The sequence below is a fragment of the Micromys minutus genome (genome assembly GCF_963924665.1).
Source record: "Micromys minutus genome assembly, chromosome: 20".
Lineage (NCBI taxonomy): Eukaryota > Metazoa > Chordata > Mammalia > Rodentia > Muridae > Micromys > Micromys minutus.
In genome coordinates, this window is record NC_137955.1 from 12,765,889 (window position 1) to 12,785,425 (window position 19,537).

The 19,537-nt window shown below is 36.8% G+C and overlaps 1 protein-coding gene across 4 annotated transcripts in view; it reads right to left on the bottom strand.

The window, feature by feature from the left end:
* GPBP1 (GC-rich promoter binding protein 1) overlaps positions 1-19,537 on the bottom strand; it is a 56,472-nt gene that overhangs the window by 23,517 nt on the left and 13,418 nt on the right. For all 4 annotated transcript variants that reach the window (XM_080933903.1, XM_080933902.1, XM_080933905.1 and 1 more), the window contains one exon: positions 10,663-10,782. In XM_080933903.1, coding sequence (XP_080790029.1) covers positions 10,663-10,725 — 63 coding nt within the window. In that variant the 5' untranslated portion in view covers positions 10,726-10,782. Of the gene's footprint in view, positions 1-10,662; positions 10,783-19,537 lie in introns of those variants that run through there.

A 19,537-nucleotide genomic window follows, 5' to 3' on the forward strand; every position in this document is an offset into this window, starting at 1 on the left:
GCAAAAAGACTTTGCATCTCTACCTTCACAGTATCTATCTCCTTTGCTGCCTTTATCCATCTCTGCTAACTACCACATAGATATTTTAGTTGTTTAGGAAATGTTTATCCTAAACTGGCTGTAAAGAGGAAATCCCCAACATCTTTTCTTTTCCTCAGGTTAATGAGGATGAAAAGAAGGTAACCAGTCTAGAGAGATGGCTCAGCGGTTAAGAACACTCGCTGACTCCTCTTCCAGGTCCTGAATTCAGTTCCCAGCAACCACATGGTGGCTCACAACCATCTGTAATAGGGACCCAATGCCCTCTTTTGGTGTGTCTGAAGATGACAGTGTCATATACATAAAATGTATTTAAAAAAAATTTTAAGAAAGAAAAAGTAACCAAACCTTTTTAGAGATTCACAGGAACATAACTCTGTCCTTACATATATGAAAGGTTCCATGATACCCCCATCCCAGACCACCTGCAGGAAGCTTCAAGGTCTCCACCTAAAACCACAGGAGTATGCTGATGCCCTAACTATATGGTACTGAGAATCACAACTTCATGTATGCTAAGCAAATACTCTACCAACTGAGCTACATCCCCAATCCTTACTATTCAATTTCCTTAATACATGACTAAACCAAGATGAAAATAAAAACCACCAGAACACTTTCATGACTTTCCAACAATTATGACATAATCTATTAATACCTATAATAGGGACTGGAGAGGTGGCTTGGCAGTTTAAGAAAGCAATGAATGCTCTCCCAGAGGACCCAGGTTCAATTCCCAGTACCAACATGGCAGTTCAAAGCTGTCTATAAATCTAAGATCCTACACCTTCACACAGACATATAAGCAGGACATTAAAAAAAAAAAAAAAAACCTATAGTAACATTCAGTATATGCCTGTAATCCCAGTACTACCAAGGCAGAGGCATCTGAGTTCTAAGATAGCAAAATCTAAAAATTTTATCTCAAAAAAAAATCAAAACAAAACAAAATCTAAACTATGCAATGCTGCTACTACATATAGCTATTCGACATTTTAAATAACATTGGCTTAAACTAAACTTCATTACTTAATTAAACTGGCTCATGGAAGGATGACTACTAAACTCACAGTGAAGAATCTATGTTCATTACAAATAACTATCAAGGATACAACTTAAGAAATGTGGAAAAAGCAGAAACTAAGTAACTGAAGCAAAAGCCAAATGTGGTTACAAACACCTGTCATCTCAGTACTAGAGATACTGAGGTAGTCAAGCTTGGGTTATGTGGTGAATATATAAAACCTTCAGAAATTATATAACAAGATCTCATTACAAACAGAAAAAAAAATCTACAACCAAATGAATCAAGCTAGGCATGGTACTCCACACCTCCCAGTGCTTGGGAGACAGAAGATCACCATCTGTGAATTGTGGCCAACCTGATTGTTGAGTACTGGACAGTCAGGTAGGGGTGGTGAGACTGTAGCCTAAGAGATGAGTCATTAGCTTCTTCATTAGCTGCTCTTACAAAGGCATAATTCCCAGCACCAGCACAGTAACTCCAGTTGAAAGTATCTGCCCCCCTCTTCTGACCTCCATGGGCACCAGACACACATATGGCAAATACAGACATGCAGGTAGGCAAAAAAATTTAAAAAGGTTTATAAACCATTACTTATTTAGATGTAAAAATTATAAACAGGGAGTCTTGAAGTGGTTGTTCATTAATTTAGTGCTTGCCTAGATCTTGAAAGGCCTGAGGTCAAATTCCTAGTACCATCTCACACATCCACTCACCCACAGCCATGGGAAGGGAAGCAAGGTGGGGATCAGGGACTTCAACCCACACACAGAAAGCTAAAATATTTTAATCATGCTATACCTTCCCAGAAGGGGTAGAATGTTTTAGAAATCTTAATTTACTCCCATTAATGAATTATTTCCATTAGCAAATTAAGTATCTACCTACAGAGAAATAAGAACAAATTAAAGTGACATATTGTGTATGAATATCCCATAATGAAACTATAATGTCACAAAAAGTTTGTTTACATAAATATATGCTTAAAGGAAAAAGTAATTTTGGACACCTTTTTTTTAGCATATATTATTCCTATACAATGATGGGTTTCATTATGGCTTTCTTACCCTTACATTTTGATCATACTCACACTCTTCACTCTCTTTTCCTCCTACTCCTGCTGATCCATCCCCCTTTCTACCTTTATGGTTTTGTTGTGGTAGGTTCTGCTGACCCAATGCACTTCATTAAGGTTGCTTAAGAGTAGCAAGAGTGAGGGCTTTTTACAGCAGTGTGGGAATCTTAACAGTGCTACACCAGTGAAGAAAATGTCTGCTTTACTAGCAACCATTGGCTACTTATACATTCTTAGGAAGGGGTGGGGGAGGACGTGAGTCCCTCACCATTCCTAACACCAGGAGAGCAGGCAAAATCTTGTGTTTCACAATTGCTATGAATGAATTCAAGAGTGAGCAGCCATTCCATGCATGGAAGGCAGCATTCAGCAATTCCCCACACTCCTTCCTACGGTTCTTAGAAGCTTTCAGGGCTGATATAATTATCATTTACATTCGGGGTAAGAATAAGAGGTTCTATCAATTTTTCACTCAACATATTTTTAAAATTAAAAAAGAAAAAAGGCAATGCTTCAGAGTCATTCGGTATTGTTCAAGCTGGCCTGTATCTCCTGTTAATCCCTCCTACCTTATCCTTCAAGGTAACAGGTGTACACCAAACTCAGTAATATTCAACATTTTAGTTAGGTCATTTGCTTTGAGACAGTCTCCCTATTATGTAGCTCTGGATGTCCCAGAACTCAACCAGGCTGGCTTCACAGTTCCTGTACCCCTACCCACAGAGTGCTATGCCTTGCCCCTCAAATAGCTTCTGAAGGGTTGGGGGATCATCTCTGTGAAAGGAGAAAAAGGCATTTTATCAAACTCAACATTACCTATTTGTGACTGTTTTAAAAAAAAAAAAAAACCCTCTGGCATACTAGGATAAAAAGAGAAGCTGGTATAGTTATTAAGGACACCCACTGTAAAGGACAAGACATTTAACATCACCAGTTACATTTAGCTATGTGCTATGAGTCACAGCTATTGTGAGGGACAATCTACCATGGAACCAAAGAGTCTGTACATTCCTTGATGAGTCCACCCAAAATACAAGGTCTCAATCATTCTAACTTGTGCCTAACCTTCTCAATGATAAAGAACAGAAGAAAAACCTATTGGACACTTACCCTATCATTAACAAAACAAAAACAACCTCAAAACTGGATTGACTAATGTCCATTAAGGAGGGTTTTTGCATGTTGGAATGGGGAATCAATCTCTCAACGCTTCTCCCTCTAGCTGCCCTCCACGGGCTCATCTAGATACAATTTTTGGGTTTATATTGTGCAACAATAACACAAATGTTAGATTACTTTAAGCTGCCCTGAATTGGTAATGCATGACTCCAAGCCTATCTTGTCTGTCCAGAAAAAGAAAAGTGCATCTATCACCTACACATATAAGTAGCCTTAATTGCAAGTTGTACCAGACAAATGAAATGAATTTGGTTTCAGTATCCACATTTGACAAAAGTGAAACATCATGTGAAAATTCAGGTTCAGCCAAGGGTATAAAAGGGCTGATGAGTAGGTAGTTGAGAGTGGAAATCTACCATGTGCCCACCCTATGCATCCCCATTCAATTTTTTTTAAGTGCTAAAAATGCCAGTACCACTATTGCTTTTCCCATGGACTACTTCTTACAGTCATGTTTTGATGAATGAATCAAAGTAGCAACCTCCTCTGAAACAAAGAATAAGGTTTTTTGTTTGGAGTTTTCGTTTTTCAAAACAGGGTTTCTCTATGTACTCCTGGCTGTCCTGAACTTGCTTTGTAGACCAGACTGGCCTTAAACTCCAAGAATTGTTTGCCTCTACCTCCCAAGTACTGGGATGTACTACCACCACCTGGCAAAAACAGGTTTACTATAAATGTAGATGCTTCTATAAACTAAATGCAAAGGAAGTATCTTCATAGGCCCTTCCTTCTAGTTGTGAACCTCCAAAGAACTTAGGAAGCATGAATGTGATGATCTGCATATGCTTGGCCCAGGGAGTGGCACTATTAGAAGGTGTGGCCTTGTTGAAGGAAGTTTGTCACTCTGGGGGTAGGCTTGGAGACACTCCTCCTAGCTGCATGAGGATGCCCAGTCTTTTCCTGGCTTCCCTTGGATGAAGATGTAGAACTCTCAGCTCCTCCTGAACCATGACTGCCTGGATGCTGCCATGTTCCCACCTTGATGGTACTGGACTGAATCTCTGAACCGTAAGCCAGCCTCAATTAAATATTATTTAGACTTGCCTTGGTCGTGGTGTCTGTTCACAGCAGTAAACCCCTAACTACTGTTTGCTAAGTCATCAGTCATCTACTTGTCTCCTAATGATCTTTATGTCTTCTGCTAACATCTCAAAACAGAAGATATGTTTATTTGCTTGCAAAAAAAAAAAAAAAAAAAGGTATAATGCAAGACTTTTCAAAGTGTCCTGAAAAATTGCCAGTGAAATAAAAGACAAATAAGAAACAAGACACAGAAAGTTGGTATTCACAAATATAACTGTCAGGCTGGAGCTATTAAGAGCACTGACTGCTCTTCCAGAGGTCCTGAGTTCAATTCCCAGCAACCACATGGTGGCTCACAACCATCTGTAATCGAGATATGGTGCCCTCTTCTGCTGTGTCCAAAAACAGCAACAGTGTACTCAATACATGAAAGAAATTTTTCCCTTTTTAAAAAAATATAATTGCCTATATTAAAAAATTTAAGATGGACTAGGGCAGAGGGTTATTGGTAGTAAAATACTTGCATCTGATAGGCCCTGGGTACAATACCCAGTCACAAAAAAAAAAAAAAAAAAAAAAAAAAACCAACACCACAACAATGTATGGATTGAGCAAGAATACTAGATATAAGACTAACTTGAGATACAATATTACTACTAAAACCTTAATAAAACTCCTTAAAATATACTAAGGTACTATAATATATCTAGGGAAATAAAGAATGGAAAAATAATTTAACTTAAAAAACACTAAAGATAACAAGACCATATATACCTCTACATATATTTCTCCAACCCATAGTAAGGAAAGTAACCCAGAAAAAGTTAAGCACATCAACAGATAGGTCACAGAAACATAGGCCTCGTATTTCCATCAAGATGAGAAGTGGACTGTGAAGAAGTAAATAGTAAGGGCATACTGAGTATATAGGTATGCTCTATTTCCAAAATTAATACAAATGTTTAGTATATGACCTTGTAGGTAATTGTATGCTTAAATATTTCAATAAAACCTTCTGTATAGTATTTTTCAGAACATTAAAACAGGACTGGGTATGTCAATTACTGACAGTACTCTTAGTATTTACAAGATCACAGCCTCAAACTCCAGAACCACCCCACCAAAAGGACATCCCCTCTCCCCTTTTTGGACAAACTGTATAGACCTGTCTGTCCAAAAACTCACTCTGTAGACTGGTTGTCCTGCCCCCCCCCCAAAAAAAAGAGAGAAAGAAAGGCAAATTTAAAATGAGTTATCTACAGGAACTTATACAGCTCTAATACTTCAGGGGAAATTATTTCTCTTCTCCCAACCTGTATCCCTCTTTACAAATGGGACTCTATAGAACACTAGACCTAAACATTTAAAAAAAAAAAAAAAAAAAAAAGTCTTTTCAGCACCCTAAGAACTGTTCTCTAATACAGACCATATTGTAGGACACAAAGCAAGTCTTAACAAAAACTAAAGAAAGAATGGGTCATTAATGAAAAAAAATTTAATTCCTAGAATTAGGAATTGGGGATACAGCTCAGTTGGTAGAGTGCTTATCACCAGATTTGATCCCTAGCATGCCAAAACTGGACACAGTAAAGCACACTGAACAGTCCCAGCACACAGAAGGTGGAGGGAGAAGGCCAGAAAAAAGTAAAGGTCATCTGTTTTCAGAAACAAAAATGATTTCTTCTATTTTCTTCGAACACTACTTGAAAGACATTTCAATTAACTAAACTACCAGTCTGAATTTTAGAATTCCCTCATCCTACTAAAAATGCATTTAAAAGGTATTTTCAATACAGGCCTGTTTACATTGTTAAGTGTTGCAATAGTCTTACTATAACCAGTTTTTTAACTATGGTCATGAAAGAACAAATAACCAGGCTGACCCACTGTAATGGACCACACTAGGATATTAAGACAGAAAGACTATAAATTTGAAGTCAGCTTCAGATGCAAACCAAGCTGGGCTACTAAGTAAATGTGAAGCCACTCAGAGATACACAAAGATCATATATTTTAATACATAAAATTTCAAAGTGGTAATGATACTCTTGATAGCCACATAATAATACTAAAATATGCAGTTTTCACCTCTAGTAGAATTTCAATCATCAATAATATGTTTTGTTTTAAAATTTTCTACAACAAAACATGCCTTGTGCCCTTTCTTGCTTTCTTCTTCCAATGCTGAACCTAGGCCTAGAGAACAAAAGGCAGGCCAGCAAGGTACAACTCTAGCTCATCTACCCTTTTAACAATGCATTCCTGGGATCTTTTTCAACACTTACTACTATAAAAGTTACAGTAACCTGTTCACAGGAACCACTTATCTCTTCTATATTAAAAGTAACAGAATGAGATGGGGGTACTTCACTGACAAGGAACTCACCAACTAGGTTGGGACCCGGCTACTTGTCTCACTCTACCCTAGTCCTAGAAGTAAGAAGGCACAGACCAGATTTTCCAGGATGTAAATCAGGTCCTCATACTCCCACAGCAAGTCTTTTTACCTAGAGCTATCTCCCTAGCCCAAAATGGTTTGGCTTTTGTTACTATTGTTTAAGATGGTCTCACCACATATCCCAAGCTGGCCTGGAGCAGAACTTGGTGTACAGACCACATACTCTCAAGAGATTCACCTGCCTCTACCTCCCTTAATTGCGGAAATTAAAGGCATGTGCCACTACACCTTACTGAAATGTTACTTTTACTGCAGGCCAGATCCAGCTAGGCTAACTGGGTGAAGGTGCTTGCTGTCAAGAAAATTCCAAGTTCCTTGCAACCCATGTGGTATGAGACAGCTCCACAAGATATCCTTACCTCCACGTGCACACTGTGAAGAAAGCAAACACAAAAACACAGAGATAGGGGTGTGTGTGTGTATGTGTGTGTATGTTAAGAGCACTTGCTGCTCTTCCAGAGAATCCACATAGTAGCTCACAATCATCAGTTCCAGGAGATGAGACACCCCTCTTCTGGCCTCTGTGGACACCATGTATGTGCATGATACACAAACATACATGCAGACTCAACATATAAAATTAGGGAAAAATATTAACAGATTCAGAAAAAAATTAAAACAACTACTTACAAAAAGAACAGAAGAACAACCATGAAAGTATGTACTAGTAAAAGGGCAACTGAAACTTGTTTTAATTAGATCTATATGCAAAACACTGTGTAAACCTCGCAGGCAGGCATAATCAGATGCATGTAGTTTATATTTTGACCACATGATGGAGCTAAAATACTACATTATCTCAGGCACATAGTCACAGTTTTAACATTCATCTAACTGTACATAATTCCAAACAAAATTTGAGCTATCATTATACTGAACTAAAGAGCAGGATAGTAATGATTGTTCCACTTCCTCAAGATTAAAAGCAAAGACATGATACAAAAAAAAAAATCTGTGTAGAGAACAAGCAGTTAATGACAAACAGAAATCTATGATTAGTGATAAGATGAAAAAAGAAACTGAGGGGTTATTTTTTTAAAAAATCACTAGAATAGTGGCACAAGCAGAGACAAGCAGATCTGAGTATCAGGACAACCAGAGATACACAGAGACCTTGTCTCAAACAAACAAAAAAATCCAAAACAAAGAGTACAATGTATGTTTATCTCTACACAAAATATTCTACTTGTCCCTTTAAGGCAGTAGTTTTCAACTTGGGGAGGGGGCCATTATGACCCTTTGGCAAAACTCTTACCTCCAAAAATATCTACATTACGACTCGTAACAGTAGCAAACTTAAGTTATGAAGTATATATGAAAATAACTTCATAGTTAGAGGTCACAATATGAGGAACCACATTAAAAGACTGCAGAAGGTTGAGAATCACTGCTTTAGGATAAAAGTCTCAAATACTAACTACTTAAGAATTCAGATTGATGACTACTCTTGAAAAATAATATAACATATGGTTAGAAAAAAATGTAAAACTGGACTTGGGTGTCAAGTGCCTGTAAGCTAAGCTACTAGAGAGCTGAAACGGAAGAACCATACGAGACAGATTTTTCTACTCTACAAAGAAACAAAATAGTAGACTGTTTCTAGCAAAAAAAAAAAAATCTGTCCAATCTCAAATCTAGATTAATTTAAAAATGCTTTTCTTTCCTTCTTAGTGGGATTTAAAGAGGGCATCTTAGAATAAGTTAGCTGTTATTAGATAAAATAAATACTAGATTAAAAATACTAGATAAAATACAGTATTAACTTTAAATACAGAGTACAAACAAGTTATTAAATTCTGACATCTGCTATGAATGTGTTTAGTACATGATATTATTTTTGGTCTGTGTCCCTGTACCTTGTTACAAACCTAAAAGCTGTAGAAATCCCCAGGTGATAAGACTATTTTTTCTTACTCATAATGACTTCTGTTAATTACTCCAGAGCCAGAGTTTATGCTAATATAATTATGGTGGGCCCACAGACAGTCTGGCAAAGTTTTTAAAAAGGTTTTCCTAATAATCCATCCTATTCATATTCATATCCCTTATAAGGCTAACAATGCAAGTACTTCTCTGAGTTTTGTAAGGCATCCTAGGAAGTTCATCTAATAATACACGGAAGAAGTTTATGGGGTGTTCTGGTTTGTGATCAGTTAGTCAGAAGGGATATGGTGGCCCAGGCCAGAAATTCCACCTAAAGGAAGAAGCATGATTGAAAACGAAAAGCCATCCTGGGTAAGTTAGATAGCCCCAATAAGTCAACCTAACAAACAACATTTAAAGATACCACTAATAAGTCAGCTTATGAGGTTGCCTCTCAACCTCTGTAAATCATAATTATATTACAGACTATCCAAAGGTGACCACTAAAAAATTACCTAGTGTGTAAAAAAAGAAAAATCTGGCCAAAGATGGTTTGTATTACAAGTAGAAGGAAACAAAGGAGTGTTCTTCCCCACTCTCATTATCACAAAGTGGAAAGGAGAAGAGAGAAGAAAAGGGGTGAGTGATGGCATGTGCCTGTAATACCCTGAACTTGGTACACTGATTCCTTACACTCTGAAAAATTTATTATATTTTGAAAAAAGATGCCACTTCCAATGCCAGTGGGGTTTTAAATGTTAATAAACATAATTCATACCATGAACTAAGGCTATTCTTATTATGTACGATTAGTATTTCTTGAGTCAATGTCTCTCTTTATTCGCTATGTCTCTTCGTGAGACTTTATGATGTTTTATTTTATTTTATCAATTTCTCCACTGATTATTGTTTTATGTTATAGGTAGTACTTGAGCCACCTACTCTCCAGTCCCCCTGTAACTGTAGACAAGGATCTGTCCAACTGTTATATTCCAAGTGAGTAGTCATGAAAGTAAGGTTCTTTTTCTCTGCCCAACCCCCACTTACAACTGAAAAGTTATTTCAGATTTTTCAGGCCAAGAATATTGAGGTTCAAATTTCTTAGTTCAGCTACCTGAGAAATACATTTTTTCAATGGCAGTATTCAAAGAAACTTCAAAACACAACATGAGGAAGTTTAAGCCTAAACTGTACCCTCAGAAACAATAGAGATTTGGGCTACTCTCAACAAATAGCAGTAAGCTAAACCAATAAACCAGACAGCAGAGAACCAGGCAAACAACTAAGAAGAGAGACTTCCTTGTTAGATCAAGATAAACTTCAATGACTGGCCTCAAAAACCAACCTCTATCTAATTAAACTGAGCCAGAACAAGTTATGCCTGGGGCATTGTTGAAACACACAACCAACCAGCAATTAATGGAGCCTAGAAGGTGGTGTGATATCAAATAAGGCAGACAGCTTTACAGAGAAATTAGTATGTAATTAAAACAGAACCCCTAAAAAATTTTTTTTCATCCCAGAAATGCTTTTTTTCACTCTGGAATACAACCGTTTCACTTCTGTCCATAACAGAGGTCAGTAATTAAAATTCAAGGAACAAGAAGTATGAATAACTCTAAAACATAACATTCATGGTATTATGATCAAATTAACTATTTGGCAAAGTGCTCTGCAAACTTTTAAGGTATACCATGTATGCTGAGGTATCATCACTACTTAGTAGAAAAGCCAATTATTATTTTTTAAAAGTTCAAAGTTATCAAAATTAAAATATACAGACTCTACGAAAGCCACCTTGAACAAAGATAGGACACAGAAACTGTTCTCACTTTCTCCTTATATTGTGCCTTAAACTCAGGCTTTGTATAGGTTACGGAAGTAGTCTTACCAGTAAGACACACTCCACTCCACCCCAAGTCTTCACATTTTTATTACATTTGTGTACAAAATGAACAAAACAGAGGCAGACAGAAAGGCAGAGATGCAGGAAAAAAGTACCTTTGTTGATGATGGAGGAGTAGGAAAATTAAGCCAGGCTGGAGCAAAGTCATGCTGCGCCATTTAGGTCCAGTCTCTCCAACTCAGTGAAACAAGGCTTCAACACCTCATGGCAAGTCCCTGTCACATAAAAATGGAAAAAATTAGATCTGTAGTTTCTGGCCAAAATTATATCCTTGAAATTACAATTGGCTGGACATGGTGGCACATGCTTTTAAAACCCAGCACTCAAAGCCAGCCTATCTATATAGCAAGTTCCTGAACAGCTGTGGCTACATAGTGAGAGATCCTGGCTCAAAAGACAAGAAAAAAAAAAAAAAAACACCTAGATTAAGGGGAAGGAGATGAGATGGGCAGGGAATAACATTTGAAATGTAAATACAGAGAGTGTCTAATTAAAAAAAGAAAAACCCTAAATTATAATGACCAAATGATTTCCCATTTGCAATTGCTAAATCATAATAGGAGGCCATTGTTTTGAACTAAGCTCCGGAAGTAGACTCCCAACAGACCAAACTAAAATAAAAAAGAAGTTTCTCTGGCAAGCACTGGTGGTACTTGATCCCAACACACTTAATCTAGCCCTCATCAGGAGGCAGATGCAGACAGAACTCTTGAGTATGCCTACCCAGTCTATATAGCAAGTTCCTGGACAGACAAACACTGTGTGTATATGGGGGGGATGAAGTTTCCCATACTAAAATTCCACATCCATCACCAATCTGAAAGTTACTTGTTGCCATCCTCCCCTGCATCCCCAAAAGGGAAAAGGAGATGATAATAGCCAATTTTCTAAACAAACCAGTTTCAAAACACCCTATTAATGAAGTTCCACTCCAATTTCATCCTTGCCCAAAATAAGTAACCTGCTATAAACCAATTATTTATCTACTACTGTCTTCCCTGATCTAGTTTTTTCTTCTGTTTCCTTCCTCATCTCGTATATCTACAAAGCCAACATACAGCCCATCTAGACATGTTCTCTATTTTATAGAAAAGGGTTTCTAATTTCTAAAAGAGCAAATAAGGCCCAGTAAATTTCTCTTTTCACATAATGAAGTTCTAGTTCTTAAAAAAAAAAAAAAAAAGATCAGTAATGGAACTACAGAGATGGTTCAGTGGTTAAGAGCACTGACTGCTCTTCCACAGGTCCTGAGTTCAACCACATGGAGGCTCGCGACCATGTGTAATAAAATCCAATGCCCTCTTCTGGTATGTCTCAAGAGAGTGACAGTGTACTCAAAATAAATAATTTTTAAAAATGTATGCAACAGTAATATTTTTTAAAAAATATTGCAGTTGCAGCTGGGTGTGGCCACTCGTGTCTTTAATGCCAGCACTCAGGAGACAAAGAGGCAGATCTGAATTTGAGGCTAGCCTAGTCTACATAAGTTCTAATATAAACAAGGCTACAAAGAAACCATCTAAAAAGGAAAGGAAAGGGGAAGGAAGGTGGAAAGGAAGAGGGAAGGAGGGAGGGAGGGAGGGAGGGAAGAAGAAACTGTACCCTTGTATGTTACTGTTAATGAATTTAAGGTTGTACAACCACTATACATTTGGCAATCAATCCTTCAAAAGGTAAAGGCATAATTACCCTATGATCAATATTTTTCAGTATGCTCAAAAGAACTGAAAAAAAAAAAATCATACTTATGTGGGGTTTTTTTTTGTTTGATTGCAGCAGCACTTCAGAATCAAATTTCCATAAGCAAAATTTGGTACATAATGAAATGTTAGTCATTACAAACTTAAATACCAGTATGAGCATTAACAAGCTAAGGTAACTAGCCAGGTGCAGTGGTGGTACACACCTTGATAATCCCAGAATTTAGGAGGCAGAGGCAGAGATCTCTGACTTCAAAGCCAGACTCATCTACAGAGAGGGTTCCAGGACAAAGGGTACACAGACAAGCTGTCTTGGAACAAAAAAAAAAAAAAAAAAAAAAGTGTGTGCATGTGAAAAATAAACATGCTAACTAGAAAAAAAGCAAACACAAATATATTTTAAAAAAACACATGACTCTAGCCATCTCCCTTAAGAAATAAATCTAGGGCTAGAGGGATGACCCCACTGACTACTCTTCCAGAAGTCCTAAGTTCAGTTCCCAGCAACCACATGGTGGCTCACAATTTGTAATAGGTTCTGATGCCCTCTTCTTGTGTGGCAGAAAACGGTTACATTTAAAGGTTTAAAAAAAACTATAGCAAAAAGCAAAAAGGAAACAGAAAAAGATCAGCAGGAACTGGTGGAAGAATGAAATGGAAAATGCTAAATACATAAAAATTGTTAGGAAGTTATCTCATGAATGCAGAACTAAATTATCAATAAAACCATACAACTTAAACGTTAACTTAAGTTTTACTTCAATGAAAACAGCAACAGGAACAAGGCAATATAGCCATTCAATAAACTATAAATGTAGACATACATATTGAGAATAGCTTCCCTATGCAATTTTAAGTACACCCCTATCCTAAAATTTGTAACAACTCTGCATACAGCAGCCTCACAAATAACACCTTAACAGATCACAGTGAAACTCATTACTAATGAACAATTTAACAATGTGTCACAGAAGAAAAAACCAATTAGGAAAAAAAAAAAAAAACAAGCATCTCTTCTTATTCTGCCCCAAAGATGCCTAGATTCTATATAAACACAAGAGACTTAGGCAGACAAGATGATGCAAGGTTAAGGGTACTTGTTGCCAACCCTGACTATGTAAATTTTAGAACCCACATGGCAGAAAAAAGTCAATTCTCAAACATTAAACCCTGGTCTGGAAATCAACATGGCATGCAAGTCCTATGCCCATATGAAAAGGCAATCAATCAAATTAATCAATTTAAAAGAAAAATAAAATATCTAGCTCAAAAAAAATTAAGAACGGTATGTTATAAGCTGGAGAACTGGCTCAGCAGGTAAAAGGCGCCTGCTGCCTAGTCTGATGAACTGAGTCCAATCCCCAGGCATACATAGTGGAGGCAGAGAACAGAGACCACCAGGTTGTATTCCTCACATGCACTATGGCACACATGTGAAGAACAAAATAAATTATTAAAATGCAATTTAAAAATTCAAAAACAAAAATCAGGCTACAAAAGTCACGAAAAAATGTTTATACACTGGTCCAGCTATTAAGCATTTTCATTCTTTGACATTTGTGTGAATGCTAAGGCACAGGTGTGTAGGTATATTCATATGGAGAACAGAAATCTTTCTCAACCATTCTCAATTTACTGAGTATGGGTTTGAACCTCAATCTCAAAAATTCAGCTGGTCTACCAAGCCAGACTGCTCCTGAGATCCCATCTCTACCAATGGGATTATAGGTGAACCTCCACAACCACTCATGAATCTGGTCTTTTCAGAATGAAATATGGGTATTGGAATTCCCACTGAATCTTCATTAGTTTATTATTGTATTGTACATGATCTCCAGTACAGCCATCTTGCCTTGAAACTCAGAAACTTTATCTTCTTGACTGATTCTATTCCACAAAGCTTTTTATTGACTTACAATGTTTTTCATTTCCAGGATTTTTAGATCGTTCTTCTCCCCCCAATATTTTAATCTCTTAAAAAAAGTTATTTCCAATCAGAATCTTTCTTCTTTCATCTCTTTGAACATACTTTTTTTTTTAAAAAAATCATTCTTTTGCATTCTATCTGGAATTTCATCAGGATTCACTCTTACTTGATGCCATTACTGTATGATTGGTTAATTTAGGGATGGGGAATATTAACTGTTGAGAACAGCAGCAGCTGCTGGATATTACCAGTATGCAAATGTCATACTTGCCAGCTAGCAACATTGGTCCCTTTAACCTCAAGAGTTGTTAAGAGTTTAAACAAACAAATATAGTATGGCATATACTGGGTTTTAGTTACTAAAAGTAAGTTTGGAAGGGAAGTAGAATGGAAAAGGCTAGGGATAAGTACTGAACTGATTTTATAAAAATGTCAAGGTAGGTAAAGCAGTAAGGAAGGGCAAGCTGGGGATGCCATTAAAGAGTGTTAAAAACCTATGGGTGGTTGTAATTAAGAAATTTAAAAAGGAAGCTGGGCAGTGATGGCACAGGCTTTTTTAATCTGGCCACTTGGGAGACAGGTAATCTCTGAGTTTGAGACCAGCCAGATATATGCAATGAAACCCCTATCTTAGAGGGGGGGAAAAGAGTGGTGGTTACTATTCTAAAGGACCTGGCACACAACTGCTCAAAACTGTCAATAACTCCCAATTACAGCTATACACACAGACAAGGGACTCACACAGGCAGGCAGGCAGGCAAGCAGACAAAAAACACATACAAACACACACAGAGGTATATTTTAAATCTTAGTAGTCTTAGGCAACATATATATAACCCTAGCACTAGGAAAAGGATCAGGAGTTCAACTTGAGGTTATCTGCAGCTACTCTGCCAGTTCTTGAAGCCAGTCTGGGTTGTGAGATTCTGTTTATATCAAAACACCATGAATATGAAGCATAACCTTTAAAAGCCAAAGGGAGGCAGGGGGCTTCTAATGCTTGACTAATTTTATTTAGCCACAAAACAAAGAACAATATTCCCCCTGATATCAAACTCTGATTATAGAAAGAAGACCTCCTAGGTTTGCCACTTACCAGAATTTACTTACATGAAAAAAAAAAAAAAAAATACAAGGAAATTATAAAACTGTAGTATTTTTTAAAGGACTGCAGAAATACATGAGTAAATGTTCTCCCCTCCAAGAAACACAACTTATTTAAACAGAAAATATATTCTGAAAATAGGATGTCTTTAACACTTAATTTGTTAAGACTACTAGAGGGCTATACATAAAATATACTTACAATAGAAACACACACCTAGGGCTGGAGAGGTGGCTTAGTGGTTAAGAACAGACTGCTCTTCCAAATGAGTTCAGTTCCCAGCAACCACATGGTGGCTCACAACCATCTGTAATGGGATCCAATGCCCTCTTCTGGTGTGCCGGAAGACAGAGATAGTGTACTCATATACATAAAATAAGTAAATAAATCTTTAAAAAACAAACAGAAACCTTAAAAAAATTACAGGGCTGAAAACATAGATTAAGCAGGGAGTATAAACTCGAGCTGAGCTAACAATTAACTTCAGTAGTATGCATACATGAGATCCATATCATAGGAGATCTTGTTTTCAACTATAATTCACCAGAAAGGGAGGGTGGGATAGAGGGAGGGGGGAAAAAAAGGAAGGAAAAAAAGGAAGGAAGGAAGGAAGGAAGGAAGAAAGGAAGGAAGGAAGGAAGGAAGGGAGGGGCAAAATCTTATATAGACTGATATGGAGCTATAGAAATTATGTCTACCAGCAGTTAAGAAAACTTTATTTTATTAAGTACTCTTAATAGGACACAGCATCCACACTGGGCAGCTAACAATTTACAATTAATTCAGTACCGAAAGTTTTGGTTCTGAGAAAAAGTCATTTACAGCAGGCTGGCCTCAAACTAGCTAAGTGAGGATACCCTTGATAAACTCCTGATCCTCCTGCCTTTTCTTCCCAAGTATTGAAACTACAGTCTTCCTCCACAGTCCAGGTTATTTAGTATGCTCAGGAAACAATACCAATTGAGCTACAGCCTCAATCCCTTCAGAACATACACAGATTTAAAGTTGAAGCTTCAGGAGCTTCCTCCTTTGATAGACTAAAAAGAGGCCTTGAACTTGAAGGAGCAGGGAAAGGGTGTGAACAAAAGGTTTAGAGGGAAGACCGATAAGGACGGTGAGGGGGAGTACACAGATTTATATTTGCTAGGTTTCCTCACAGAACTAAAGCAGACTAATTTTCAACGAATCAGTCTACAGGGACTTTTTCTGTTTTAAGAATTGGTAATGGTAAATTTTAAGCTAGAATTATACTGCTGTGTGAACTAACTAGGACATATTTTAATTCAAATCAATTAATTTACTGAATGGCCAACATAAACAATTTAGACTAAACAAAGAAAATTACAAGGCACAAAAAGCAGTCAAGCCCCACAAGCTAATGGATAATTGTAAAACTAGTCTGCAGCCACAGATCCCTTCAAGAGACTTTTAAGTATAAATTTTCCTCAAGTATTTACTATAAGAAAAGTGTCATGAGGATACAGCATGGCCCCATAATCTGTCATTTCAGCACTCAAGAAGCCAAAGGAAGAGTACTGCTACAAGTTCATGACCAGCCTAGAATACCTCAGATACATAGCCAGACAGCCTGAGAAAGCCAAAAAGTATAGCCAGGAACGGTATCACCTGTCTGTAATCTAAGCACTTGAGACGGAAGCAGGGAATTACAAACTTAAGGTCATTCATTGCTATATATGGATGAATGCTATACAGGCATTCATCCATATATAACACAATTCATATAATTGTGTTAACTCATCTATAAAAGGATAAAAGGGGGCAGAATTAGAATTATAGCCAAGTTAGTCTATCTCTGAATAAATGACAGAACTTAGAAAATAGAACTTCAAGTATTTTATACATTTTAATAACTGCTGAAGATCTAGACAGTTATATACCTATAATCTCAGCACTATGTCTTAAACTTTCCCTAATTTACTAAAACATGCAATCTGTTGCCTACTCTTAAGTAGTACCGGGTCCTCTTTTATTTTACAAATGTATAAAAATTTCTGCATTACACTACAATACAGCCATAGTCTTGATATTGCTTTAAAAGAGCTCTTGTTTATTCAAATAAAAAAACTATGAAACCTTAGTATATATTTAGTTTATCTTTAATTTGTGTGTCTTACATCTAACACTACTGGGCTTAAGAAATCCCACAGACAGCTTAGTTCAATCATGCTCAACACTGAACAAAACTAAACGTCTTTATGGCAATAGTATGATCAAAAACAGCGTTCTTGGAAAACTTAAAATTACCTTAAGATGTAGAATTTCCCTTTTAGAACAAGGTTTGTACATTAGGATTATTATGTAGCTATTCCTTTAAAGTAAGAGTAGCCACTGTTTAGTATTTTCAAATTTCCACATTCCAAGACACAAGACTTTTAATATACTTTTTAAAAAAAGATTTGTTTATTATATGTAAGTACAGTCGCTGTCTTCAGACACACCAAAAAAGGGAGTCCAATCTTATTACAGATGGTTTTGAGCCACCATGTGGTTGCTGGGATTTGAACTCAGGACCTCTGGAAGAGCAGTCAGTGCTCTTAACCACTGAGCCATCTCTCTAGCCCTTTAATATGCTTTTAATTAAGCAAATAATGAAACTATCTTTGATGTCCAATACATAAAGATAATGATATTTATCACTGTTTCTCCCTACCTTAAAGACACATGATGGGAGGGGTGGGAAGCATGTATGTGCAACAGCTTGTGTTGAAATTAGAGAACTCTGGTTCTCTCTTTCACACTATAGGTGTTTGAAACTCAAGCTACCAAGCTTAGACCACTATGCACTGAGCTGTCTCAGCCCTCAATAAATGTTTTAAAAGCAATTTTGCTATTTACAACAAAATAGCAGGCCTCATAATCGTGTATTCAAGGTGAACCAACTTTCTAGAATTCATAATCTTTATAACTTAGCCTATTGAGTTAGTTACATAAATGTATAAAATGCAGGTCTTAATAGTGTACATAGGGAAAAACTAGTAATATAGTCAAAATTTGCTCCCCATCAACTCTGGCCCCTTAGGCTCCAAACAGATACTGTCTTCTTAGAAAATTAAGTATTGGGAGGTTTTTCCCCTAACTAGAGTAAGATCATTTGCAGTCACTTTTACTCCCCACCTCACCTCTTTGTTTTGGGGGGGGGGTGGAGGTGGGGGAATAAGACATCTAGTTTACATAAGTCTTTGAAGCACATTCAAGTAGTTTTCAACCTAATTCAGTTTCCACAATCATTTCAGCACTTACCTACTAATTACTTGTCAAAGTTCCATCTTAGCATTTTTTTCAGAGCTCTGTTTGGCAAATCCCTAAAAGGGATCTGTAACATTCCTTCTTACACAGATCCAAAGCAAGATTACACAAAAAAAAAACTTCAGTCCCTGCCAGGCATAGTAGTAGCACACACCAGCACTCAAGAGACAGAAGCAGAATTTTGAGGACACCCTGCCTCTACAGAATGAGTTCCTGGACAACCATGGCTACATACAAAGTCCCTGTCTTGAAAAGTCAAACTAAAGAAAAAATACTGCCTTCTTTCATTCTCTTTTCTCAAATAATACAACACATAATAGACATATAATAGTTAAGACATTATTTGATGTAAACAGTCATAGCTGGGCCAGATGAGGAAACATAAAACTTCCTGTGCAAGCTTGGAAAGCCAAGTTTCCAGAAGCCACATAAAGGTGAAAGGAAAGAACATACTTGTCCTCTTACCTCTATAAACAGGTATCATGTACACATTAAAAAAAAAAAAAAAAAAAAAAGTCAGCCTCCCTGTCAAAAGCTGAGCTGAAAATTGTATGCACCACTTTATTTAAATGTGGATTTTGGTGTTTTAGCAATAACTGGCAAAATAGCTATGTTGGGATCCATGTGGTTTAGTTCAAAATCTGAAAAAAAAATTCAGGACAAAGTAGCTATGTCTTTATCAGGTAAACAAATGTAGCAATACATGATGATGCAAACTTAAACAAGAAAAACAGCTTCTGAATGGTCTGAAAACAAATCAAGTTGGCTATGATCCTGTAAAAACAAATTTCACTAGTTAAGCATCAAGCTATAATAAAAAATACTAACTACATATACCAAATTTAAAGCTGAAAAAAAAAACTAAAATATCTATGAGAAAAAAATCCTTGCCCTCCAAGTTTACATGAGAGCAAAAAAAAAAAGAAAAGAAAAAAAAAAGAAAAGAAAAAAAAGAAAAGAAATTAAATGAG